At 37.0% G+C, this 26542-nt stretch overlaps 6 protein-coding genes across 21 annotated transcripts; 4 read left to right on the top strand and 2 right to left on the bottom strand.

Annotated features, from left to right (window-relative positions):
* Nucleotides 1-1997: 1997 nt before the first annotated feature.
* On the top strand, nucleotides 1998-3798 carry LOC110608685 ((S)-N-methylcoclaurine 3'-hydroxylase isozyme 1). Its single transcript, XM_021747963.2, has 2 exons — nucleotides 1998-2949; nucleotides 3090-3798. The coding sequence occupies exons 1-2, from the start codon at nucleotides 2062-2064 to the stop codon at nucleotides 3693-3695; spliced, it is 1494 nt and encodes a 497-aa protein (XP_021603655.1). The 5' UTR covers nucleotides 1998-2061; the 3' UTR covers nucleotides 3696-3798.
* Nucleotides 3799-4319: 521 nt separating this feature from the next.
* LOC110610191 (RING-H2 finger protein ATL30) lies at nucleotides 4320-5528 on the bottom strand. The gene has a single exon (XM_021750075.2). The coding sequence runs from the start codon at nucleotides 5338-5340 to the stop codon at nucleotides 4648-4650; it is 693 nt and encodes a 230-aa protein (XP_021605767.1). The 5' UTR covers nucleotides 5341-5528; the 3' UTR covers nucleotides 4320-4647.
* A 596-nt stretch (nucleotides 5529-6124) lies between these two features.
* Nucleotides 6125-8091, top strand: LOC110602752 ((S)-N-methylcoclaurine 3'-hydroxylase isozyme 1). Its single transcript, XM_021740352.2, has 2 exons — nucleotides 6125-7241; nucleotides 7335-8091. Exons 1-2 carry the CDS (start codon nucleotides 6366-6368, stop codon nucleotides 7983-7985), a joined length of 1527 nt encoding a protein of 508 aa, XP_021596044.2. The 5' UTR covers nucleotides 6125-6365; the 3' UTR covers nucleotides 7986-8091.
* An 86-nt stretch (nucleotides 8092-8177) lies between these two features.
* On the bottom strand, nucleotides 8178-11493 carry LOC110608527 (scarecrow-like protein 28). The gene has a single exon (XM_021747772.2). The coding sequence runs from the start codon at nucleotides 10529-10531 to the stop codon at nucleotides 8531-8533; it is 2001 nt and encodes a 666-aa protein (XP_021603464.1). The 5' UTR covers nucleotides 10532-11493; the 3' UTR covers nucleotides 8178-8530.
* A 1042-nt stretch (nucleotides 11494-12535) lies between these two features.
* Nucleotides 12536-25617, top strand: LOC110609610 (phosphatidylinositol glycan anchor biosynthesis class U protein). 16 transcript variants are annotated; one of them, XR_006349951.1, is made up of 12 exons: nucleotides 12536-12758; nucleotides 12888-12935; nucleotides 13055-13115; nucleotides 13314-13346; nucleotides 13710-13814; nucleotides 14185-14319; nucleotides 14932-15177; nucleotides 16001-16043; nucleotides 16143-16353; nucleotides 24286-24371; nucleotides 24454-24510; nucleotides 25279-25617. XR_006349951.1 is itself a non-coding variant. In XM_043953921.1 (10 exons), exons 2-10 carry the CDS (start codon nucleotides 12920-12922, stop codon nucleotides 17344-17346), a joined length of 921 nt encoding a protein of 306 aa, XP_043809856.1. In that variant the 5' UTR covers nucleotides 12536-12758; nucleotides 12888-12919; the 3' UTR covers nucleotides 17347-17355. The 16 variants fall into 16 exon arrangements, 5 of the variants coding, with proteins under 5 accessions (XP_043809856.1, XP_043809857.1, XP_043809859.1 ...); XR_006349955.1 differs by having other exon boundaries at nucleotides 13690-13814; nucleotides 16272-16311; XR_006349954.1 differs by having other exon boundaries at nucleotides 13690-13814; nucleotides 16272-16353.
* Nucleotides 20163-21174, top strand: LOC122723107. The gene is made up of 3 exons (XM_043953926.1): nucleotides 20163-20357; nucleotides 20580-20657; nucleotides 20778-21174. Exons 1-3 carry the CDS (start codon nucleotides 20270-20272, stop codon nucleotides 20924-20926), a joined length of 315 nt encoding a protein of 104 aa, XP_043809861.1. The 5' UTR covers nucleotides 20163-20269; the 3' UTR covers nucleotides 20927-21174.
* Nucleotides 25618-26542: the final 925 nt, after the last annotated feature.

Genomic DNA, 26542 nt, shown 5'->3' with positions numbered 1-26542 from the left:
AAAAAAATTTATATATTTTAAAAATTGATTGAATTGTGTGTGAGAAATATTTTTATCATACAGAAATTATAAATAACGATTAGAATATCTCTAGCACTCTTAATAGGAAAATAATATTTTTTTTTTATAAATATTTAATTAATGCATATCGTATTTTATGTGAATGAGAAAAAAATAAATTAAAAAAAAAAGCAAAAATATCGGGTCATAGAGGGGCTGTGGAAGGAAAATTGTTTATACAATCTATTAAGTTTTCTTAGCATTTTAATATATCAACAGTAAATAAAATTAAATAATATAAAACGTGTTGCTTCTTAATTGATGGTAATTTACAGCAAATCACTATACTTTTCATTGAGATTCGATCCCTTGTTTTTGAATTTGTGGTAGCCATTGCTTAAACATCACAACATTAGTCTCTAATCACTCTTTTCTTTCTATTACTGATAGCTCTTTCTTTAATAGTTTGATTTTAATTGTTGAGGAAATTGACAAGTGTCTGAATTAAGTAGAATTCCGTAGAAACTGGGCTAATTTTGTAGCCATGTAATTAAATTATTATATTTCAAATGTCTAATTAAGAAGAAATTAGCAGAGAAAATTAAATTATCTATTTCTTAAATTCAAACAAATGTCAAACATCTGGAGGTTATACTTTTTCATTTGGATAGGAGGGGAGAAAATAAAATGAGAAAATGATTTTTTTTTTTTTTATGTTTGGGAGGATTAAAGGAAAATGAATAAAAAAACTGTAGCCCATCTAAATTATAATTTTTTAATTTAAATTTGAAATATAGATATAATCATAAAAAAATTATAAATTTAAATAATTTTATTAAATTTTTAAAATTTTAGATTATAAAATAGCTAAAATTTTTAAATTTTTGAATATAAATAGAATAAAACTAAATGAAGAATATCATCAACACAATGCGAGTAACAAATAGATATTACCGGACGAACACATGAACCAGAGATCCACCAACAACATTTGACAACTACCCAATCAAGGAAGTCATTGTCAATGAAAATTGGGAATTGGACAGTCTGAGATAACCATTACGCTCAAACTTTACCCATATTAAATGCCAGGCCAGCAGATTATACCACAATAAGTGCTTTGGTCACAGTTCACATATTATAAGAGGTAATTAAAATGAAAGTAAAATAGAGAAATCACCTCCAAAAAACTATGATGAGAATGACAACAATGATGGCCATGGGTAGGAAAGATAATGACGCAAAACCTCAATCTTCAAGCTTTGATGCAGACGTTAGCGGCAAAAATGAATGTGTACATAGGCCATGGATTACAACTAGCAACCTGTCCTTTCCATCCTCAGGATATTACTACAGAAAGAGATGAGGATCATGGGCCGAGAAACTGAATCCATCCACCCGACTCCATTCACTATTTCGAATTTTAACGAGTTGGGTTTGAGCCCAATAATTGAAGCTAACCCAACCTCACCCTCTTATCACTTGTATTAGTCTGTTGCTGCTGCCACGACTTTCAAGGAAAAGCAGCCAACTGCCAACTGCCAACCTATCGGCTCAGATTTCGGTGATTATTTAATTAAAATTATCTTATCTCATCATATCTATTTTCTTGATTCGTAGGACCTGCTAGTAATTTCATCATTAATAATTTTCGTTGAGTATTATGATATTTATAATTTTGCCAAGTCATATTTAAAAAAAAAAAAACTTTACATTACGATTTCTGTCATTTGCGCTTTAATCCAACGATTATAATTTGGCAATAAAATTTGAAGAATCTTATTCAATTTTGAGATTGAAGTTCAGAGAATTGTGGTATGAATTTCTGACATGCTATGAAAGCTTGGTCATTTAGTCTTTCGATCAACTTTCACATTTTTATGTGGGAGAGAGATTAATTTTATTTTTTTTATTTAATTTTTCAACTAGCCATTATGTTAAACATGGATGACGTCTATTTAGAAAATTATTTTATATAATATATAAAGCGATTACATATTAACTAACACCACCAATTCTATATACCATTGCAAATTAAATCTCTTGTTGGTTCTTAGAGTCATGGCTTCAATCGACTCTGCAGAAGGAAACAATCTTTTGTTTCCGATAATCCTTCTCCTGCCTCTTTTGCTTCTCATCCTCAAGCACTTCAAAACTTCACCCCAACCACTTCCTCCAGGTCCATTTTCATGGCCAATCTTAGGCAATCTTCTTCAACTGGGAAATAAGCCTCACATCACTCTAACGCAGTTATCTAAAACCTATGGTCCAATATTCTCAATAAGACTTGGACCCCGCCTTGTGGTTGTAGGATCATCACAGGAAGCTGCCATTGAAATTCTCAAGACTCGTGATCGTGTTTTATCAGGGAGATCTCCTCCTCATGCAGCACCCCCCAAGAGCATGAAGCTAAACGATTTATCTTTTGGGTGGATAGTTGAGTGCAATGACCAATGGAAATATTTACGTACAATGTGCAGAACTGAGCTTTTCTCGAGCAGAGCTTTGGAGTCTCAAGCAGGTGCTAGAGAGAAAATGGTGATGGATGTGGTGAGGTTCATCAATAAAATGGAAGGGAAGGCGGTGAAAATTAGACAAGTAGCTTTTGCAGCCAATTTTAATATGCTTGGCAACGTTATGGTATCAAGAGATGTTATAAACTTCGAGCACGAAAGTGTAGAAGGGGAGATTTATAGGCCATTAAGGGAAATGATGGAAGTGGGTACAACTCTCAATGTGTCGGACCTCTTCCCATTATTTGCTGGACTTGACCTGCAAGGTATACAGACAAAGAGTAGAGAATGGTACAAGAGTCTCTGCAAGCTCTGGGAAGATATCATCATTGAAAGAAGAAAGAGGAATACTGGTGATGCTTCAATCCCAAGAGATTTCCTCGATGCTTTGATCAACAATGGTTCAACCGATGCTCAAATCAATATGCTGCTCCAGGTTTGAAATCTATAAATTAGTATCCTGTCAACTGTGAAATTCTATATAAGTTTTATGCAGTAGACTTATAATTTTAAGGCTGTCATAATTGAAAATTTATCTTTTTTCTTTTTTCCTCAAAAATGTAAACATACGAACAGGATATCTTAACTGCTGGTACAGACTCAAGTAGTTCAACAATTGAGTGGATGATGGCAGAGCTAATGAAGAATCCAAAATACCTGAAAAGGGTTGAAGAAGAAATCGAAAGAGAAACAAATCAGGAAACCATAAAGGAATCCCATCTGCCTCATTTAACATTTCTTCAGGCCTGTTTCAAGGAAACACTGAGGCTGCATCCTCCAGCACCGCTACTCATTCCTCATCGTGCGGTTGAAGCATGTCAAGTGATGAACTACACGATTCCAAAGAATGCGCAAGTCTTGGTAAATTTCTGGGCAATTGGAAGAGATCCCAAAATCTGGGAAGACCATTTGGTGTTCAAGCCAGAGAGGTTTCTTAACTCGAGCTTGGATTTCAAAGGGAATGATTTTGAATATATACCTTTCAGTTCTGGAAGGAGAATCTGTCCTGGCTTGCCAATGGCTGCAAAGCATGTTCCTCTACTTGTTGGTTCCATGGTGCAATCCTTTGACTGGTCTCTACCAAATGGTGAACATCCAGCTCATATGGACATGAATGAGAAATATGGTTTAACTGTTACTAAGGAACAACCTCTGCTTCTCATTCCTAATGCTAAAAAGTGAGATTTGAGAGTTGGAAGGTAAAATTATTCATATGAATTAAGACTCGTGTGAATTCTACATATTTATATTTTTATTTATAATAAATCGAGGTCTTGTTTGCTTATTTCATCCACACGTGAATTCTTTCCTGTTTTTTACACCTTGCCAAGAATGGATTCAAAAGCCATTATTTTCCATATAATGCCACCTCAAAATGCACCACTAATCATCTTTATTGACTCTTATTACAAGCCATAAGTATTGGTAGAAAATCTGTACCATTTCCTTGTGTTACTTTCTTGGACAGCTTCAAATTCCAGCAGCAAGCTTTGCTGCCCTTATGAAGCTTGGGTTAGCAAGACAGGGCCTGGTCCATCATGGATTGACCCAGGCCTAGTTCTTTAGAGAGAGTAATCCATTAATTTGAGCGTTCAGACTATTGGCTATTTTTGATTTCGTTGAAGCCTTTGATTCGTGGCTTTCAATTGTATGTATTCTTGGACTTTCAGAGAAAACGTGATCTTAAGTGTATTGGCTTGTCGGTTGAGAGTGGAAGAAAATATTTGGGCTTTGAATTAAAAGGGGCCAGCATGTTTATTTGGGCCAAACTCAATTCAAGATTTTCTTTTGACTTGCAATTCAAGATTTCTTGCTAACATGATCAAACATATCCTTGTAAATTTGTCTGAAGCTCCGCTTAAGGAGAACGAAAAACTATCTCATTACAAAAATGCAGCCTTGGACAAACAGAACACTGAATCCTACGAACGTTTGGAAAAAAAAAAAAAAAAACTGTGGCCTTCCTTTTGACACAAATAAAAAAAAGTAAAAAAGTAAAAAAATAAAAATAAAATTCCTATGACCCTCCTAAACTACGCATTACCAGGTATTAGATTTTGACGAAATTAATGTAGTTTCATAGGTAAACAGAAACTATGAACATTCTGAGAAGAGACTGTAGAAGCATCCGCATTCAATCCTCAAGTTCCCGTCGACAAGTGGGGCATGAATTCTGAGCCTTCAACCAATCAAGGATGCACTGTTCATGAAATATATGAGTACAAGTCAGCTTCGTGAGCGCAACCTCACTATTAGATAATTCCTCCAAGCAAATCACACAGTCGTCCGATAGTCTATCATCATCATCGCCCTGCTTCGCAAAAAACCTCTGCTCCTTCAACTTGTTTAGTGCGGAACTCGATGCACCTCTCTGAACCACTTCTTGGTGCTCTTCATCTATTATCATCGTCAGATCATTAGCATACCCTTCAATCAAGTCTTCATGGGTAAATTCCGAGTCGGCGACCACATAATACCCCAAGAAAGGTTGCCTTCTGACTAAGAAAACGAGGAAGGAAGCAATGCGACGAGACAATAAATCGCGTAGTGAGTCATTATGAACGACAGAAGAGAAAATGACATCAAGATAGCTTTTGCAGAGTGGCTCTACAAATAGGTGACGGCGATGGGGTTGAATTCTGTAGCGGACAAAGGAGGTTGGAGAAATTGGGTAGGCTTCAATTTCGATCAAGTTCCCTTCAAGGGTTCTGAGCAATTTTCTGTAATGTGAGTGGAAGCGAAGCTCAACAATGAAAGTGGGCGGCAGCATGGGATCGAGCGGCAAGTTTGTAGAATTTAATTTGACAGTAATTCCTCCGGCAGCCATCTTGAAACCAGACTGAAACCCACCGAATATTGAGAGAACAAACTATGAAAGAAGAATTGCTCATGGCTATGAGGTTTATATATAGGTGTTGTTAAGATCTGAAATTAAGAGTTTTATGGTTTTCCTGCCCTTGCTAGGATAGGAAACTAGGCAAATTGTTTTCCTTGCTGTTTGGGGATATACGTGGATTTCAGAGTCCGTCTGGGATTAGGAGTTTCTCAAATGCTCTGGAAACTCTTATAATTAAATGATTTTGGTTATTTCCTGATTGGTAATGTTGCAAACAGAGAAGTACTGTCTGCTGTGACGTGGCAAATCCCCTGCTTTCGATTATTCTTGTCATAAAAATAATGCAACACCCTCCTCCATCATTTTCTTACCAAATACCAATCACTTTTACATTAAATTCTTTTTTAGTGATAAAGATGCCATAATATAATCACGAAAACGACTAACCCAATTCAGCATTTCATAAATTTTAGATCTTGTTAATTGCCAATATTTCATGTTTCTTTTCTAGATATTCTCAAGTCACATTCATATCTCCTAAAAAAGGAAATCTTGTTTGTTTAAAACTGATGGAAAATGCTTTGTTATCAAATTAACCAATGAAACTGACAATAACTCTCTCTACTAATGGAATCTAAAACCTTCTTTACACAAAACCTTTTTGCTGCAGCAAAGGTTTGTATTTCATAACTGAAAGCTCAAAATGGTCCAACTGGGACTGGGTTTCATTGAAGTTGCTAGACAGGCCAACCTGATTCATTGAATTGGAGATTCCAGCGTTATGCTGTATATCTATGCCTTTGTCATTTAGCCTAATCCTACTCATATAGAGTCGTAGCTTCCCAATTTCAGGAGTTTAATTTACAACCCAAATGCAATATAACTAGTTGGTACATATCACTCATTGGGTGGCCAATAGTAACCTCCATATATATTTATCCTGCTTAGGATTCATTCATTTTGCCCCAACATGCAGAGTTCCTAAACCATTATTCATTGCTAAAACCAAATTAATTATGGCTACCGAAGGAAGCAATCTTTTCTTTCTCGTAATCCTTCTTCTGCCTCTTTTACGTCTAATCCTCAAGCACTTGAAACCATCAACTCCACCAATTCCTCCTGGTCCCTTCCCATGGCCAATCTTAGGCAATATTCTCCAATTGGGAAACAAGCCCCATGTAGCTCTAACTCATTTTGCTCGGATCTATGGGCCACTCTTCTCACTAAGACTTGGAACCCAACTTGTAGTTGTAGGATCCTCGAAGGAAGCTGCCATGGAAATTCTCAAGACCCACGATAGAATTTTATCAGGAAGATGCGTTCCTCACATGGCACCAACCAAGAGTCCGGAACTTAACAAGCTATCGCTTGGATGGATCGCCGAGTGCAATGATAAGTGGAAGTACTTACGTACTATATGCAAAACTGAGCTTTTCTCATCCAAAGCATTAGAGTCCCAAGGGTGTATAAGAGAAGAAAAAGTTATGGAAATGGTTAGTTTTATCAAGAAAATGGAAGGGAAGGAGGTCAAAATTAGAGATGTAGCCATGGCCACTGTTTTTAACTCGTTGAGTAGAATTTTGGTATCAAGAGACCTGATGAGCTTGGATCAAGAAAATGCAGATTTAGAAATGAATTCACTTCTAGAAAGAATACTACAGTTGGCTTCTACTCCAAATATATCCGACTTCTATCCAATATTGGGTCGATTTGATTTGCAAGGCTTGCAAAAGAAAATTACGGAATTGCATAATAGGTATTTTAACATTTGTGAAGCCATAGTTGAAGAAAGAAGAAAAGGCATAAGAGGAGATGCATCAAGCCGAAGAGACTTTCTTGACACTCTCATGGACAATGGTTCCAGCAATGATCAAATCAATGTTCTGCTTTTGGTTTGCTCTCTCTCTCTCTCTCTCTCTCTCCACCTACATTCAAGTTGTGCATATGATCTTCAAAATAGTAACATTTGGTTATGAAATTTGCAGGAGCTTCTATCTGCGAGTACTGACACTAGTAGCACAACGATTGAATGGACAATGGCAGAACTGTTAAAGAACCCAAAATGCATGAAGAAAGTGCAAGCGGAAGTCGCCACAAAAGTAACCGACGGCATATTATTACATGAATCCCATATTTCACAGCTAACATATCTTCAAGCTTGCGTCAAAGAAACCCTGAGGTTGCACCCAACAGGGCCATTTCTTCTTCCTCATCGTGCCACTGATACATGCCAAGTGATGAATCGTACCATTCCAAAGAACACACAAGTGCTAGTAAATATTTGGGCAGTCGGACGAGACCCCAAGTATTGGGAAGATCCTTTAGTGTTTGAGCCAGAGAGATTTCTCAACTCAAACTTAGATTTTAAAGGCAATGACTTTGAGTTTATACCATTTGGCTCAGGAAGAAGGATTTGCCCTGGTCTCCCCATGGCTACAAAGCAGGTTCCATTGATAGTTGCTGCCTTGATCCATTTTTTTGATTGGTCTCTTGCAGATGGAAAGGATTTTGCCGAGTTGGACGTGACTGAGAAATATGGTTTAACTTTGAGGATGCAGCAATCCCTACTTCTCATTCCTAAAGCTAAAGAGTTTAGGAATGAGAAAGGGAAAGATGAGTCCACAACATCTCTTTAGCTTGTGTGCTATTTTCTTTATGGTTCTGTAATATCTTTATTTTAATGAGTTTATCAATTTTATGTCACACCTTCCACCTTAACCCAACTTGAATCAGAATTATATAATTGAGAAAACACAAGGGTATGATATCACATCACTCACCCATATACAATCACATATGATTTAGCATTATGAAGAGAAAATCATTACTGAACACAAATCAAATAAATAATCTCTCATACATGAATTTTCAATTCTCTATTACATGATGGTAATGACACTGCTACAAAGAATTTCATCAATACATAAAGAATGAAAGAATAAGAAACATAAAACTGACTCAAAATTCTATGGACTGAAACCTAGAAATCTGGACTGCAAAGAATTGGAATAAGTATGATACTACTGTACTTCATACAAATGGTTCTCGCACTATCTTATCTGCAACAAAAGAATGAAAGTATAATGCTTTTGCTACCTACAAAGAATTTAGTGTCCGTTTCTGTGTGCAAGAATGAAATAAAATTTGATAGTACGTATGAAGAAAAAGAAACCTCCAGCAATCAACTTGGCTGAGAAAAAGAGGATGAGCTTCCCGCAACATCTAGAGGCGCCCACGCAGATATTGTATAGAGAGGCTGATCCAACCAACTTAGAGTAATTGCTGCTCTATCCTGCCATTCTTTGACCCTATAATCCTCACAAGAATACATCTTTAACAACATTTGGCTTTGAAGCACTTCCCTTTCATTAATTCCCATGCACCGGAATCCACCTTGCTCCATCAACTTTATCCACTTCTCAAAACTCTCATGCCTTTCAAGCCTATCACTTCCTTCACAAGCAACTATATTCCTAATTTCCCGTGCAAACATCTCCTCTATTTTGATCCTAATTAGGCTGTCTAATGGAAGGCTGGAGTCAATTGAGTCAAAAATTGCAGAGTAGTACTTCAAAGAATTGCACACTCTTGCTTCAAAATTAGGAGCGTTATGTTCTGCTTCTTGCTCTGCCATAAGGACTATTGAAGGGTTTGTGCTTCTAAAAAGTCCCAAGAGATCCCTTAATGCTCCTCCATTTCCATCATAAAGTGTCTTGTGCATTTGGAAAATACAATTTATAGCTACACATTCCCCCTCCTTCACATGGAGCATCCACAGCCTCACATCTTCTAACCTATCCACAACTGGATGGAACTCAAAAGGCAGGTTCAATGCTTCAGCAAATCCAGCAAGCCTGTCACCTGTCTCATTCAGTTCTTGCTTGGACTCGCCTATACCTGTGATTCTAACATGGCTAGGAGGATTAGTCCTAGAGGCCAGGCTTTGAAACAAACTAGGCCATTGAAGCCCTTGCTTAATGTCGAAGTCTATAATGTGAACCTTGTCTTTCCCCTCAAAAGCTCTCAACAATATCTCATTTGCTGTGAAATGAATAAACTTTGGAATTGGGCTCACCTGATTCAAAAGCCTCAATGCAGTCCCAGAATCATCATCAACCCGATCAAATTCTCGAGGAGTGATGAGGTGAAATATATGTGGCCAAAGCCTAGCAACTCTAAGAGCTAAAGCCTCGGTATAGTAAGCACTAAGGCGGCTAAAAGCTGTTCCCTTTGGAGAAGCGAGATCCCCCAATTTAGCTAAACAATGATTGATCAATGCCATATTTTTGGATCCAATTGATTCAACACATGCTGTGAGCAAGCTAACCAGCTCAAATGCCCGATACTCTTGGTGATTCTCTTCTGAAGATTCTATCGTGGTGCCTTCCTGTGGATGAGGATTCCTAGAGCCATTACCCACTTCATGCTCCGCAACATTCTCGCTAAGCCTAAGGCCCAAAACATGACTCTCTGATGATGCACTTGAACCTGAGGTTTCTTTTGCTGGCCTTTGGCTACTCTCTCCATCTTTCTCACCTAGGTCAGTGATCTCGGTTATAACAGAGTCCAACCATGGATTTCTTGATAATGGAAAAGGCGGTGAAATCACCTCTCCAGACACAATATGGACCCTTTCCTCGTCTCCTGAGCATGTCAAAGAGAAAGGAGCTTGTGGAGGTTTTAGGCCTCGAGGTACTTCAAATCCCGATTGAAACCAGAAGTTGCCACTTCCCAACTGGCCCAGAGTCAAAGTATCTCCAACTTCATGAACACCACTGGATTTACCGTTATCATTGCTACCCCTTTTTCTCTTAGCCCTGTTAGTGCAAGACTCATCAAGAGAACCCTGTTCTGCGAACCTCTTCAAGCTCTTACCCTTCTCCCAAAATTCATCTTTCACTGATTGAGTGCTTGTTGCTAGTGGTGGGAGCCTGATATTCTGCTTGAGAGAGCAACTGCTGGTCTTTGATTCAAGCGATTTATCAACAGATAGACCAACACCAACAGGTCTAATTGGCTGGGACCGTGAGGATTCTTTACGAGAGAAAGTACATGGCAAGTCCAATCTCTGTGTGCTCATTGATGGTAACTGGAAATGGCAAGCTTGTAACTGTGCAGGTGACTCACTCCTTAATCTATGCCTAGGTGACAGCAATGTAGAACTAGAACACCCAGCCAACATCCTCTACAACCGTCCAACTTTTCTTATGTCTGAATTTTTTGTGCGAGTCACCCACCCTATTTTCTGCTATTTTCCTCTCTATCTCTTTGATTTTACAACAAATTTTGAACTATGAAACAAATGGTTTATTGAGTTATCGATTCTGTATCCAGATAAATACTTTGAATGTGTATATTTAAAAACAGAGATCAAGAGAGACAGTCTAACGTGAGTGTGTGAATTTCTTTTAGGCAATCAATTGAACTTAATAGGAATCCGATGAATAATAACAAATAAAAAATATAGGTTGCGTCAACAGAAGTGTTCCTATGTAATAACTGTGAGTATGCAGTTAATAAACAATAAGAGAATATGAAAAAAAAAAAAAAAATCCCCCCGCCCCAAAAGAATGAAAGAATTTAATATTAATGAGTGAAAAACCTACAAAATCACAATCATCGGATTCCGAAACCTTCAAAACAAACTCATTTGAAAAAGCTTTGAGCTCTATCAACAACGCAAATCATTTGAGGAATGGGAATGGGAATGTAAAAACATACTTGCTCAATTTGGTGTCTGAAATCAACAGAAATCTTTGGATCCGCATGAACATTTGAAGTTTGCAGCAACTCCATGATGGCTGAAAAGAAACCAAAAGCAACACCCTGAAGCCCCAGCATGCATGAAGAAGCGATTAACAGAAAGACACAGTTCTCATCCCTAGCTACCCAAAGAAACCAGAAACCATTAAAAGGTTCTGTTTTTATATATACCAGGGTTCTTGCTTCTTCCTCTCTCTCTCTCTCTCTCTCTCTCCCTTTCCCTCTTTTCCCCCTTACTATCTCTCCCACTCTGCTACTTCGTACTACTACTATTCTACTACTTCTTGTATAACTTCCATTGCTGAGATCATTGTTTTCTAAATTCTATGGACCTGCTCGGTTTTACCCAGCACTTGGAAAAAAATGATGACCGTGAAAAAAGGTGTTGGAGAATACTTGGGAAAATTGAGTGTGTGAGCCGTGGGATTGCGATCAGACGGTGTAGAATGCAAGCCCAAGTGACCGTTGAAGGATGTCGGTGAAATATGACCGTTGGGGGAGTTGGTGTACGGACCGGTGTGGATGGGTATGGGAGTATCTTCATACTTTTTCTCTCTTTAGTGAGTCACATGATGTGCACGTGCCTGCCCCCCCAGCGATACCCGTTCACTTTACCGTTGGGTTTTAATAATACAACATTACCTCGTTTTTTTGGGGTTTATTTTGTTAACTTCCTTAACCTCCCATCTAATTAAGAAAAATATTTAGCCACGTGCCGCCATTACATCCTAATCATGAACTAACTAATAAACTGAACATTGACGAGATAGTTCAACTATGACTGGCTGGGTCCTCTGACCTCAGCGTGTTCTGTTTATGTTCAGCCACGTCACGCGCTAAGAAAGGGCTCTATGGTAATGGTATGAACTATATCTCTGTTCCTCGTTCCTGCACCTCATAATATTTAAATTTATCATAATTTATTTTTATTATTTTTACTCATCTAAACCTGTGTATTCCTATTTATATTTTATCTGAGTTTGATTGCTTTTTACATTTCATTAAAAAATTATGTATATAAAATAAATGAATGGAACCTAAATTCGAATTTAAAATATAAAAATCCAACTAAAAGTAGGAGATGAAATTTGGAACGTTGATTTGTTTAAACAAACTTATTCAAAAGGACTGAATCATACTAGTGATATACAATAATGGTGATTTCAGGAGTGAAATGTTTGGTTTGATTTGTTGCATTAACCCTTTATTAATATTGTAAATGAAGTTTTTCTTTTTATAAAATAATACCTAAAAAGACAAATAATATTTGTTTGGGTTGCTTGCCCAGCCTAATAGGCCCATTTTCATAAAAAAGGCTAAAGAAATTGGGCTACATTGGCCCATAAATGCAGGCCCAATAGTACAAGTGAAGCAATTGAAACGACCTCGTATTTGTCTGTACTTGCGCTTCTCAAATCTCGCATTGTGCCTGGAGCCTGGGAGTTTCTTTCCATTCCAGTTCCAGACTTGAAGCAAAATGGGGACGACGGAGGAAAGCAAGCTGCAGAGAAAGATAAAGAGGCGAGGATTTTGGAGATGGGTGATAGCCTCAGTAATGTTCAGACTCCTTCTCGTCTACTTCCCACGTAATCTCAATTTGTCCTCTCGGCCTGAAGTCTCCACTCCTCTCACCGGCCTCTGTCGTTGTATCTCTCTCTCTCTCTCTCTCTTTTCTCTTGCATTTCTCTCTTCTTACCAGTGCAAAGCTTACAAGATTAGTCCTATTTGATAGTTATTATTATTTTCTTTTTAATCGCCTTTGTTTTTTGCTGCAGTGGCTGAGGGTTACTAGTTGAACTAAGCCTCGATGTCTCCCTATGGAGGTTTGAATTCAATTAAAGTTATAGTTTAGTCTGATTTAGTTGAATTTGTGGTGTTTTTATATGGTTTACGGTTTATTTATTGATAAAAAAAAGTGTGTGATATGCCTTTTGGTTTATAGGATCTATGTACCACGGTTCTCCATTGTTACTCTCAGTTCTCGGGCCACTTACTGTTAAAAGGTACTACATGGCAATGTGAGCTTTACTTAAGTAACTTGATTATCTATTAATTTTTTATTTCTATTTTTTTTAGTTTAATAGATAATGTATTATATTGGCTAGATTTAGAAGGGGAAAAAAAATCTGATATCAATTGATGCCTGGAGGCTGAAACGGCTTTTGTAATGTTGCTTCATTGTGTTTTGTGTGATGGTGCAGAATTGAAGGGCAACCCGATCATGTGTTATGCAGGTAAAGTGATTTTTGAGTTTTATGGCAATTGCGTATTGTTTATTGTTTAAAGTAGAAGTTCTCTCTTAATTCTTAACAGTTTAAAATACCAATGAGTGGTTAAATAAGTCTCTTGTGACAATAAACCAGCCACAATCACTGTTTGCATTTCATAAGATTAAATTAAGCTTTGAGCTGATGGTTTGGAAGGGTAGGTTTATGGATGTTTTTGTGTGGTTAATCTGTGTTTTATACTTCATTCTAGCAGCTTATGCTTATGTTCATAGTTCATACTTTTCTTCCTTATCTGGCTTTTACCAATCATTTAGTCAGGCAGTTCATATCAACACATTCTTGGATACAGTTTGCTTTTTGTCATTGCAGATATTATGAGTGCTATGCTTATTCGTGGTATTAGTTGGAAACTACATATGGCATACAGACAGAGTTTGAAAGCACTTAATATCATTAATCTACCAGAAAGCTCAGGTAATTCTAATGTAGTACAACTTATTATATTATATAATGTTTTAGAAATGGAAGTACATGCAATTTTGATAGAAGGTGAACTTAAAAAGTGTAGTTATATATTAAATTAAATTATTAAAAGTTCAAAAGCAATGAAGAAACAGGTTAAGAAACCTTGATACTTCAACATGTTCTGGAGGATTGTTTCCTCATTTTATATTTCTTTATTGGGCAAATTGAGAGCTTTTGACATCTTTTACTTCAATGAGAAAGTTATTTTTTGATGCCCTTTATATGCATTATTTGTAGAATTATATTCAGAAACAAATTTTCTCTTCTTCCCTCCTCTCGTTCACAGGCTCATGAAGTGCAATATTGATGTTGCCTCCAGATGCACTTGCTTCAGGAGATATTGCTGCTCTTATGTGCTTGTGGAATCCGTTCACAACAGTTGCATGTGTGGGTTTGTCAACATCCCCAATTGAAAATTTGTTCATCATTCTGACCCTTTATGGAGCCTGTGCATGTAAGTTGCCTGCATTCTTTGCATAGTATTTGAGAAAATTTTCAAATGCAATTTATATCATATTTACATTTCACCCTAACTTTAGTTTCTTAAAAACTTTCTTTCTGTTGTAATCAACCTAAATTTACCTCAGCGATTTGTCTCCAGCATTTTGTGATGATGGCAAATATGAGTGCTTTGCAATTTGCATGATATCATATAAGGCGTTCTGCTTTTTTGCATCCGCAATAGATATGCCAGTTGGGATTTGTTGCAGTTGATTGTGGATGGATGAGGGTGCATAGTCTGCTTTCCCCTTTCCTAACTTGCATTTTACTTTTTTTATTGAATATTGTTCTTTTGATGGATCACAGGATTAGTTCCCCTAGCAGCTTTTGGATGGGTTATGGCAACTCATTTGTCTTTTTATCTAGCAATTCTGATTATTTCAGTAATGCCTCTTTTCTACTTATGTTGTTTGTCTTCATAGTTCATATTTGAAGTCTTGCCTCAAATTGTGTGGAGAATGTTTCAATATAGTTGTTTGTTGCTGTCAATCACTATTTAGATTTTAGATAATTAGTTATCATTCTTTCTTTTCACAGTTGATTCTTTTATTGGGATATGGTCTAGATGCTCCTCCTCAGAAGTTGTTCCTGCAGAAGGGATGTTACAAAATTAGAGACAACAGCTCAAGTGATGTACACTGTAAACAAGAGAAAATGATCAACCAATTAAAGCCACACATTATTTTTTTCATGGAGAACAGTCGTGCTTTTCTTTTCCTGGACAACTTTCTGGTCACTCTATTTGTTGGTTCTATGTGGTATCTGGTATGTCTGTCAAGCAGTATAGTAGCCTGTGGGAGATGTTTCAAAGGTATCAATTGAATAGTCTATGCTTCTGTTTTTCCGAACTCATTATGCACGACAATCTTTAATTATGCTTCTCCATCTATATATATTTTGCCATTTTATTAAATCAATATGAGGATTATGACATGTGAGCCATCAAGAGGTCATTTGCAGCGCTTGCAACTAGAAGAGAACCTTGTGAAAAGTAGGTTAATTATGATAGAAGCTGGGAACATGATTCATTTTTCTAAAAAGTTAAGGACTTGCTGTGGTTAAGGAAGATTGTTAAGGAATTTCTTCTGTAATTTATTCACATGAAAAAGCAATCAATAGTAAGATCAGTCATAGAAGAGTGTACAAAAGTATGTAAGGGTTGCTCACACAAAGTATATGTTTGTTAAACGAATTTCAAGTCCTGAAAAATTGAAACCTATGGTTTGGTGGATGTTTGATAAAGGATGAGGAGAATCTATGTTGTTATTGAGATCATATTCTCCTTTAGGTTTGTAAAGTCATTTACTATGGAAATTTCTTGCTATGTTAATCATCATCCTTCCTGAAACAAGTTTTCCATTTTAAGAATTAATTTGTAAAATTATCTTCATTTCTCTCTCTCTTGCCCCCCCCCCCCCCTACCTTTTATTTTCACTGCTAGTACTTTTTTTTGGTTCTTAACAGCTCGACTCAAAACTTGTTAAGTGAAAATGTGGTTACCATTCTATGTCAAATTTAATACTTTCACCTTTTTATTTATATCAATAATTATCAGATGGCTTATTCAATTTAATTTATGCCACAATCATGTTAGCTCTCCTGATGGTTCTTGTATATCTGACTCCATTTTGCAGAACTTATGGTGGAAGATATGTCGCCAAATATTGGTGTTCTATGGTGAGCTCATTTATATAGTTATTATTTATGCAATGTGAAGTTGAACCCGAGTATGGGTTTTGCACTGAGCCACATGTTTGACTCTCTTTTCTTTTGCAGGTATTTCTTTGCTGAAGTTTTCAATTTCTTCAGAAATTTCTTTTTGATCATTTTCCATATTAATATTTTATTTATGATATTGCCGTTAGCCATAAGGCTAAACCACCGACCCTGCTTCTTGGCTTTCAGCTGCATTGCTATCTTATCAATGCTTAAACCATATCCATCAGTAAGTTGTTTGCTGTTGCACAGATATTCCATTTTTACAAAGGTTGGTTATTTTTAATTTCAAAATTGTCCTTTTATTGGGAGCAAAGTGTCTTTTTGTCACATACTATAAAGTGTTTGCATTAGATAATGTTACATTTCTGTGTGATATTAGAGATTACCATAATATAGATTCCAAACTACTGCCTAAATATAACTTAATGCTTTGGGTCTGTGTTAGCTTGATATTTGGAGATTCTATCAAATTTTGGATTCTAGCACACTTTGTCTTCTTCTTCAGGGGGATACCGTGAGGTTGATTTAGGGTCTCCAATTCTTCTGCTGTATGTGCTGTTGATAAAAGCACCAGCTTGAAATGCTGATTAAAATTATCTAAAACACCTATATTTGGTCAAATTACTTTGTAAAATTCAAATTTATCAACATACCAAAATTTGTTGCTTTTGGTGGGGAGCTTGACAGCTATAGGTGCCTCCTGTTTCATTTCCAAGAATTTTGCTTTGGATTTCCTTTTCCATACATAACGCTAGCCTATTACCGTACATATTTTATGGTCTTGGCTTTTCAAATACCCTAATTTTGTACTTTGATGAGGTATAGTTGGCAAAATTCTGTGTGCTTGCACTAAATGCAATATATCTTCCTCTTTTTTTTTTTTTTTTTTTTTCTTTCTGTTATTTTCAAGAGAGTGGGAGACTGCTATGTTTGGGCTACTGACTTGAATTATGAGCTCAGAATGTGCAAATCTCAGTGGCTAAAACTTTCTTCCCATGCAGAGCAATTGTGTTCTTATAATCGCCCCATTGACCATGACAATAAAAGAATTTCCTTGGGATTTCTACTTTGTTCTGCATTCTGTATCAATTTATATTTTTGAACCTAATTGGTACTGATAGAACATATTTTAGTCCATTTTATCTTGACATTATTGATGATTATTTACATGATTTCTGCTTAATTTAGTGCTCTTGATATTATTTTGCAGAAAATGGTGAAAAATGATATTTTGGAGAAAATACCCTTAAAACTGCCTTAAACGGAGCAAAGGAGAGTAAACCTGCCAAGTTGGAATCAAGTGAAGTTAAATAAGGAAAGTTCTAAATAAGGAAAGTGGCAAAGTAGGAAAGAACATTCAGCCAAAGCAATTTGAAATTCGAATTTCAAATCTCCAAGTGGCATTTTCTTTATTCAAGAAGCCAAGTCTCAAGTTGCCATAAATGAAGAGCCAAATAAGGAAAGTATTTTGAATTTTAAATCTTTAAAATTCATATTCAAATTTTGAATTTCAAAATCCAGCTTATCAAGGAAGCCAAATCCAAAGATCACATGTTTGCCACCTCATGCCTTGCATATTCAAAATTCAAATTGCAAAAGCAGGCTCCACCTTCCTTATTAGTGCATGGGCAACAAGGAGAGTGTGAAGGCAAGTCTTGGGCAACTTGGGCAGCATCTTGAAGACACTTGGGCAGCAAGCAAAGACCAAAAGACCCACTCCTTGCAATTGAAGACAAGCCACACGTCCAACCTCTTCACATGTGTGCATGGACGGCATGGAAGCACTTGGGCAGCATGGGCAGCCACTCAAGACTCACATGGGCAGCCTCTTGAAACCCTAAGACAGCACCTCAAGACAGCACCTCAAGACATATATAAACTCTTCTAAAGGCCAGCCGACCAGCACTCTCAATCTCTCCCATTCGGCCAAGGCAAGGAGCAAGGCTTCTCCACCATTCGGTTCCTCTTCTCTTGTTCTTTCCTCTTATTTTCTGTTTTGTTTCAGCCATGAGTGGCTGAAACCTTTAATTCTAGTTGAAGATTGGTTGAAACTAAGGTTATTTTATGGATTGTGAGATTTGAACATAAACTATTTGTCTTTGGTTTGTTCAATATTCATACAATTTGGTGCCTGAATCTATTATTACTTTGTTGTTTTGATCAAATTTGCCACTTGATTCTTGATTGCAAGGTAATTAATTGTTAGTTGGGATAATTTTTAGTCCGTAATTGCTGGAATTATTCAAACATAAGAACACTTGGTGTAACAACTAAGGAATTGTATGATCTAGCAACATCTCATGCGTTTGAGTAGTTAGGATTGGATCTCTCTATTTCTTCATGCAATTGACAATTGTTTTGATGCCTATGGCCTAAGGACGTTCCTTGACAATTTGTTAATTAGTAATTAATTAGAGGACATTCTCTAATTGATTTAATCATAAGGAGAGACATGGTGGTGAGAAGCGTTTTCCATCTCCATAACTAATCTATTGAATCAATCAAGAGAACATAAGTTTCAATGATCAATCCAAACAACCAAGGTGGATCCATCTCTTTAACTAGACCTTTCCCATATTGAATTTCCCTTTTATTTAATTACTTGCTCATTTAATTGCTTTCAGTAGTTTGCTAATCAAATCAATCTCAAACCCCCCCTTTTTTACTTTTACTGCACTTTACTTTTATTCCGCTTTCAGTTACTTGCTTTCAGTTTCTCATTCAGTTAATTCTCTTGGTCTTGTTGAGAAAAATAGATAAGTTTTCAATTCTCTGTGGATTCGATCCTTTACCACTATCTGCAGTAGTAATATTATTGATAACCAAAAAGGTTATTTTTGACCGGCTTCGACAAACGCGAGTCAAAAATTGGCGCCATTGCCGAGGAGTTGATTTAACTTGTTTATTTTTCTTTCATGACCAGATCTGAACGTAGGGACACTCTGCCTTACGATCCGGAAATTGAATGCACTCTCAGAAGACTAGGAAAGCAAGCAGTTCCGCCTGAAGAAGCTCCCATCGCACCTGAAGGAGTCCCCTGCGCAGAACACTCATCTGAAACCATTGAACTGCACCACCAAGCCGCACCAATGGCTGAATCTGATGCACAACATGCTGCCCATAATGGACATGCTGTCCATGATCAAATAATTCAAGAAAATCCAGCCATGAGAGCTCCAATGCCAAGAGAAAGAATCATGAGAGAATTGGCAACACCTGTAGGAGATCAAGCATCACTTTGCATCACCTATCCACCTCTGACAGTTCCCTTTGAACTGAAAACAGGTTTGATTCATCTTCTCCCTAAGTTTAGAGGATTAGAAAATGAAAGTCCACACAAGCACTTGAAAGAGTTCAATATTGTCTGTTCATCTATGAGACCTCAAGGTATTTCTGAAGATCATGTTAAGTTAAGAGCTTTTCCTTTTTCACTTGATGATTATGCTAAGGATTGGCTATTTTACTTACCACCTGGATCTATCACTTCTTGGGATGACATGGTAATAACCTTCTTAAATAAATATTTCCCAACTCATAAGGCTATTGGTGTTAGAAGAGAAATCTCAAGCATAAGACAGAAACCATCTGAAGATTTATATGATTATTGGGAAAGATTTAAAAGGTTGTGTGCAGGTTGTCCTCAACATGAAATTTCAGATAAGGCACTCATAGAATTCTTCTATGGAGGCCTGCTTTCTTCGGAAAGGAGATTCATTGATGTAGCCTGTGGAGGATCCATTACAGACAAGACGCCTAGGGAGATGAGAGAGTTGATCTCAACACTTGCAGCCTCTTCTAGGCAATATGGAGAAGAAAAGCAACTGCAGAGAGGAGTCAATGAGGTAAGTTCATCTCCTATTTCTGAACTGACATCTTTTATGAAAGATTTTGCCATAGGACTAGTTCAACAGGTTCAAGCATCCCAGCCACCTAGGCCATGTGGTATTTGTGCATATGTAGGACATCCAACTGATCAATGTCCTACTCTTCAAGAAGACAACCAGCAAGTTAATGCCATTGGAGGATACAACTACCAGCCTAAACATGATCCATATTCCAACACTTACAACCCAGGTTGGAAGGACCACCCCAATTTCAGCTATAGAAGGGCCAACAACAATCAGAACTATCAAAGGAATCAAGCCCAACCAGCACCTCCAAATTCCATCCAGCACCTTGAAAAGATGATGGAAACAATGGTAAAGGCCATGCAAGGCATACGACAGGACATAGGACAACTGACTGCGTCCATGAGCAGATCTGAATCCCAAGGTAAGCTTCCTTCTCAAATTGAAACTAATCCTAGACAGAATGTTAGTGCCATTACTTTGAGAAGTGGAAAGGAGCTTCAAGATGCCAGATATGAGGAAGAAAAGCAAGTTGATACCTACACTTTATCTTTATCAAACATACCTTTATCTTTGCATTTAGTAGGGAGTTCTCTTTTAATTACAGCAGTAACAACTTCACCTACACTTACTTTCTCTCTCTCAGCAAGCTTTCTTCTATTGGTGCAAAGTTCTTTCAGAAATTTTGCGTACCTGGGAATCTGCTTAACAGCATCTAGCAGAGGTATGTTGATTTCCACCTTTCTGAAGGTCTCAAGAATCTCCTTTTCCTCTTTTTCTTTTTGTGTTCTTTCAAATCTTTTTGGAAAAGGAGGTGGGATCTGAAAACGTACCTGGGTGTCAGTCTTCTGCGCAGGAGGTGTTTCAGATGGGGCTCGGCTGGCCGGCTCATGGAGATGGGGTTGCGCAGATGTTTCAGTTTGCGCAGGGGTGGTCTCAGATTGTGCAGGCTTTTGTGCAACTTGCTTTTCTTCCTCATATCTGGCATCTTGAATCTCTTTTCCACTTCTCAAAGTAATGGCACTAACATTCTGTCAAGGATTAGTTTCAGTTTGAGAAGGGAGCTTACCTTGGGATTCAAATATGCTCATGGACGCAGTCAGTTGTCCTATGTCCTGTCGTATGCCTTGCATGGCATTTACCATTGTTTCCATCATCTTTTCAAGGTGCTGGATGGAATTTGGAGGTGCTGGTTGGGCTTGATTCCTTTGATAGTTCTGATTGCTATTGGCCCTTCCATAGCTGAAATTGGGGTGGTCCTTCCAACCTGGGTTGTAAGTGTTGGAATATGGATCATGTCTAGGCTGGTTGGTGTATCCTCCAATGGCATTAACTTGCTGGTTGTCTTCTTGAAGAGTAGGACATTGATGAGTTGGATGTCCTACATATGCACAAATACCACATGGCCTAGGTGGCTGGGATGCTTGAACCTGTTGAACTAGTCCTATGGCAAAATCTTTCATAAAAGATGTCAGTTCAGAAATAGGAGATGAACTTACCTCATTGACTCCTCTCTGTAGTTGCTTTTCTTCTCCATATTGTCTAGATGAGGCTGCAAGTGTTGAGATCAACTCTCTCATCTCCCTAGGCGTCGTCTGCAATGGATCCTCCACAGGCTACATCAATGAATCTCTTTTTCGAAGAAAGCAGGCCTCCATAGAAGAATTCTATGAGTGCCTTATCTGAAATCTCATGTTTAGGACAACCTGTACACAACCTTTTAAATCTTTCCCAATAATCATATAAATCTTCAGATGGTTTCTGTTTTATGCTTGAGATTTCTCTTCTAACACCAATAGCCTTATGAGTTGGGAAATATTTATTTAAGAAGGTTATTACCATGTCATCCCAAGAAGTGATAGATCCAGGTGGTAAGTAAAATAGCCAATCCTTAGCATAATCATCAAGTGAAAAAGGAAAAGCTCTTAACTTAACATGATCTTCAGAAATACCTTGAGGTTTCATAGATGAACAGACAATATTGAACTCTTTCAAATGCTTGTGTGGACTTTCATTTTCTAATCCTCTAAACTTAGGGAGAAGATGAATCAAACCTGTTTTCAGTTCAAAGGGAACTGTCAGAGGTGGATAGATGATGCAAAGTGGTGCTTGATCTCCTACAGGTGTTGCCAATTCTCTCATGGTTCTTTCTCTTGGCATTGGAGCTCTCATGGCTGGATTTTCTTGAATTATTTGGTCATGGACAGCATGTCCATTATGGGCAGCATGTTGTGCATCAGGTTCAGCCATTGGTGCGGCTTGGTGGTGCAGTTCAATGGTTTCAGATGAGTGTTCTGCGCAGGGGACTCCTTCAGGTGCGATGGGAGCTTCTTCAGGCGGAACTGATTGCTTTCCTAGTCTTCTGAGAGTGCGTTCAATTTTCGGATCGTAAGGCAGAGTGTCCCTACGTTCAGATCTGGTCATGAAAGAAAAATAAACAAGTTAAATCAACTCCTCGGCAACGGCAACAATTTTTGACTCGCGGTTGTCGAAGCCGGTAAAAAATAACCTTTCTGGTTATCAACAATATTACTACTGCAGATAGTGGTAAAGGATCGAATCCACAGAAAATTGAAAACTTATCTATTTTTCTCAACAAGACCAAGAGAATTAACTGAATGAGAAACTGAAAGCAAGTAACTGAAAGCGGAATAAAAGTAAAGTGCAGTAAAAGTAAAAAAGGGGGGGTTTGAGATTGATTTGATTAGCAAACTACTGAAAGCAAGTAATTAAATAAAAGGGAAATTCAATATGAGAAAGGTCTAGTTGAAGAGATGGATCCACCTTGGTTGTTTGGATTGATCATTGAAACTTATGTTCTCTTGATTGATTCAATAGATTAGTTATGGAGATGGAAAACGCTTCTCACCACCATGTCTCTCCTTATATTAAATCAATTAGGGAATGTCCTTTAATTAATTATTAATTAACAAATTGCCAAGGAACGTCCTTGGGCCATAGACATCAAAACAATTGTCAATTGCATGAAGAAATAGAGAGATCCAATCCTAGCTACTCAAACGCATGAGATGTTGCTAGATCATACAATTCCTTAGTTGTTACACCGAGTGTTCTTATGTTTGAATAATTCCAGCAATTACGGACTAAAAATTATCCCAACTAACAATTAATTACCTTGCAATCAAGAATCAAGTGGCAAATTTGATCAAAACAACAAAGTAATAATAGATTCAGGCACCAAATTGTATGAATATTGAACAAACCAAAGACAAATAATTTATGTTTAGATCTCACAATCCATAAAACAACCTTAGTTTCAACCAATCTTCAACTAGAATTAAAGGTTTCAGCCACTCATGGCTGAAACAAAACAGAAAATAAGAGGAAAGAACAAGAGAAGAGGAACCGAATGGTGGAGAAGCCTTGCTCCTTGCCTTGGCCGAATGGGAGAGATTGAGAGTGCTGGTCGGCTGGCCTTTAGAAGAGTTTATATATGTCTTGAGGTGCTGTCTTAGGGTTTCAAGAGGCTGCCCACGTGAGTCTTGAGTGGCTGCCCAAGTGCTTCCATGCCGTCCATGCACACATGTGAAGAGGTTGGATGTGTGGCTTGTCTTCAATTGCAAGGAGTGGGTCTTTTGGTCTTCGCTTGCTGTCCAAGTGTCTTCAAGATGCTGCCCAAGTTGCCTAAGACTTGCCTTCACACTCTCCTTGCCGCCCATGCACTTATAAAGAAGGTGGAGCCTCCTTTTGAATTTTGAATGTGCAAGGCATGAGGTGGCAAACATGTGATCTTTGGATTTGGCTTCCTTGATAAGTTGGATTTTGAAATTCAAAATTTGAATATGAATTTTAAAGATTTGAAATTCAAAATACTTTCCTTATTTGGCTCTTCATTTATGGCAACTTGAGACTTGGCTTTTTAAATAAAGAAAAGGCTACTTGGAGATTTGAAATTTGAATTTCAAATTGCTTTGGCTGAATGTTCTTTCCTTCTTTGCCACTTTTCTTATTTAGAACTTTCCTGATTTAGCTTCACTTGATTCCAACTTGGCAGGCTTGCTCTCCTTTGCTCCGTTTAAGGTAGTTTTAAGGGTATTTTCTCCAAAATGTCCTTTTTCACCATTTTCTGCAAAATAATGTCAAGAGCACTAAATTAAGCAGAAATCATGTAAATAATCATCAATAATGTCAAGATAAAATGGACTAAAATATGTTCTATCAGGTACCACTGTCTTTTGTTTCAATTTTGGGTAGGTTGGAGATTCTGCTCTATACTTAGGTTTACTGGTTTTGTTTCTTGATGAATTAACAGGCAAGTTGGTCGGTTCTTTTTTGTTATTGATGAATTTGGACTTGATCTGGCTATGCTGTTTATATGGTATACCATGCAGATATGCAGTTCTCTTTTTTCCTCTTTTGTGGATATGTTGGAGTTTCCCTCCTCAGCCCTGTGATGCACAATCTATGGATTTGGAGGGTATGCCTCCCTACTAAACAATCATATTAGCCAAACTAGTAACTTAATTTCCATCTCATGGCTTATTTATTCAAATTTACAGGGCACCGGCAATGCAAACTTCTACTTTGCAACTGCAATAGCTTATGCTTGCTTGCAGGTATGTTGCATATTGTTTATGTGTTGTTCATTTGACATTTGAGGGTATTGGATGCTTCTTTGTGAAGGTTTTATTGATCATACAACTTTTACTTGCTTGGTTCATGATGATCATTGAAGATGAAATCATGAAATATATATATATATCTATATATGTATGTATGTTTTTGGGAAATATGAAAGAGATATTTGATTCTCTAGTTTACGCCTCAAGTTGGATTTTGTTGGCATGAAGATGCCTACCGGGTGTTTTACCAAGTTCCATTAATTGTTCTACCAAATTTCTGGAGCTTATTGAAATTCAGAAAACCAAATTATCCAATAGTGTACGTTAAGATTTGATTAAATTCTTAAAAATTCCCAAGAAAATCATGTGGAGTTGGTATCTTTGCAATTCATTTGATTTTTCTACTATAAGTTGATATAGAGCAACCTCAAGTTTCTCTCTGATCTAATGTATTAAAAATTGTTATGCTTCAAGTTAAAAAATTTGTGGTAGTGCCAATCTAATAATATAGCATCTAGATATGTGCTAAAATCTAAGTTTTTGTTTTCAGATACACAAAGATTTGCTTAATCAGCACAAAAGTTTTTATAATGGAATAAGGATATTATGCTTAGGACATGAAATCTTGGTGAGGCATGTGAAAGATTTTGATGCACTAGTCAGTTGATGCATTTGTAGAATGCTCTGGCTTTCTTTGATCCACACACTAATCATTGTTTTTTCCTCCTATTTATATATTTTTAAATAAATATTATTTTGCAGATTATTTTGGTGGTTGAGAATGTTAGCACCATGCTCAGCCATGATAGGAAGCTAAGGAAGCTATCTGTCGCCAATATTCAAGATGGGAAATCTTAACATTGAAACCGGGATACTTATTTTATGATGTGGCATCTCTTGGCCCTTGAAAGTTCAAACCCCAAGAAAACTTTGCTGGTAAAGAGGTTTTTTTTTTTTTTTTGGTTTCAGTCCTGTTGCACATATTCTGGAGAGGCATGGTTTTGTATGAGAAGATTAAAATGCTGCATTGAACAACATATAATGGAAGCCATTTTACATTTTTTAATGTTTTCTAATTACAGCCTGTTATAGTTTCTGTTGTATACTTGGGATTTGTTCTATGCACATGTCATTTACTGAGCTCTGTTTGTTTAAGAAACTAGAAATTTATGAGAATGTAATTTATATTTTGAATATGATAAGAAAAAGAAAATCTTAGAAAGGAAAATCTATTTTAAAAGAAGCAAAAATAATGCAAAAAAAGTAAAATTACTTGAGTGTTGAATTTATTTTTCTTTTTATGATATATTTTAAATGAAGCCTTGGTGGTGAAGAGGACATCAGCCTCCCATATGAACTTGAGGGACGATGGTAAGAGGGCATCCAATCCAAGTCGTCCCCGCATATGCCATTCCAGCCTTGACATTGATTGGTCGTTACAAATGCTAACTGTTTGATAATGGTTGGCGAGCAATGACAGGAAATCTTGTAACAATAGGGACCCAACTCCACTAATTTATCCAAATAATTCACTTTTTGAATTAATATATCTCAAGCTTGCTTATAAACTAACTAGCAGTATCGCATGGGGACGTAATGATATGATACCCACTGTTCTGTAAACCCACCAAATCTTGCCCTCTTGTTCAACCCTGTTTGTCAATTCTGCTAATCCCACACTAATAGCGATTAAGTCACACCTAATAACCTTATATGTTGTAATTAGTCCAAACTCTTGATTACTCATACCTAATCACCAAACAAGCGAAGTCAACTTGAATCTCATTTCTAGAATTAACCCAAAAAAAAAAAAAGAAAAATGAAGAAAATGTACATGATATAGTTCCCTGTAAACCTCACGTTGGAAATGATCAACACGTAAATGGTAAAATGTCTAGTAAATGCGTGATTCTAAAGTAATAAAACTGATTTATATGAAAATTTTGAATCAAAACAATAATAAATACTTGCTTAGAGGCATGTTTTATTTGACCCTTCAAGCTGCTTTGGAATTTGAATGGAAGGG

The sequence above is a fragment of the Manihot esculenta genome, chromosome 2 (genome assembly GCF_001659605.2).
Source record: "Manihot esculenta cultivar AM560-2 chromosome 2, M.esculenta_v8, whole genome shotgun sequence".
NCBI classification, from domain to species: Eukaryota; Viridiplantae; Streptophyta; class Magnoliopsida; order Malpighiales; family Euphorbiaceae; genus Manihot; species Manihot esculenta.
The sequence above is the reverse complement of the archived record's forward strand: the minus strand, read 5'-3'. Positions and strand labels throughout refer to the sequence as shown.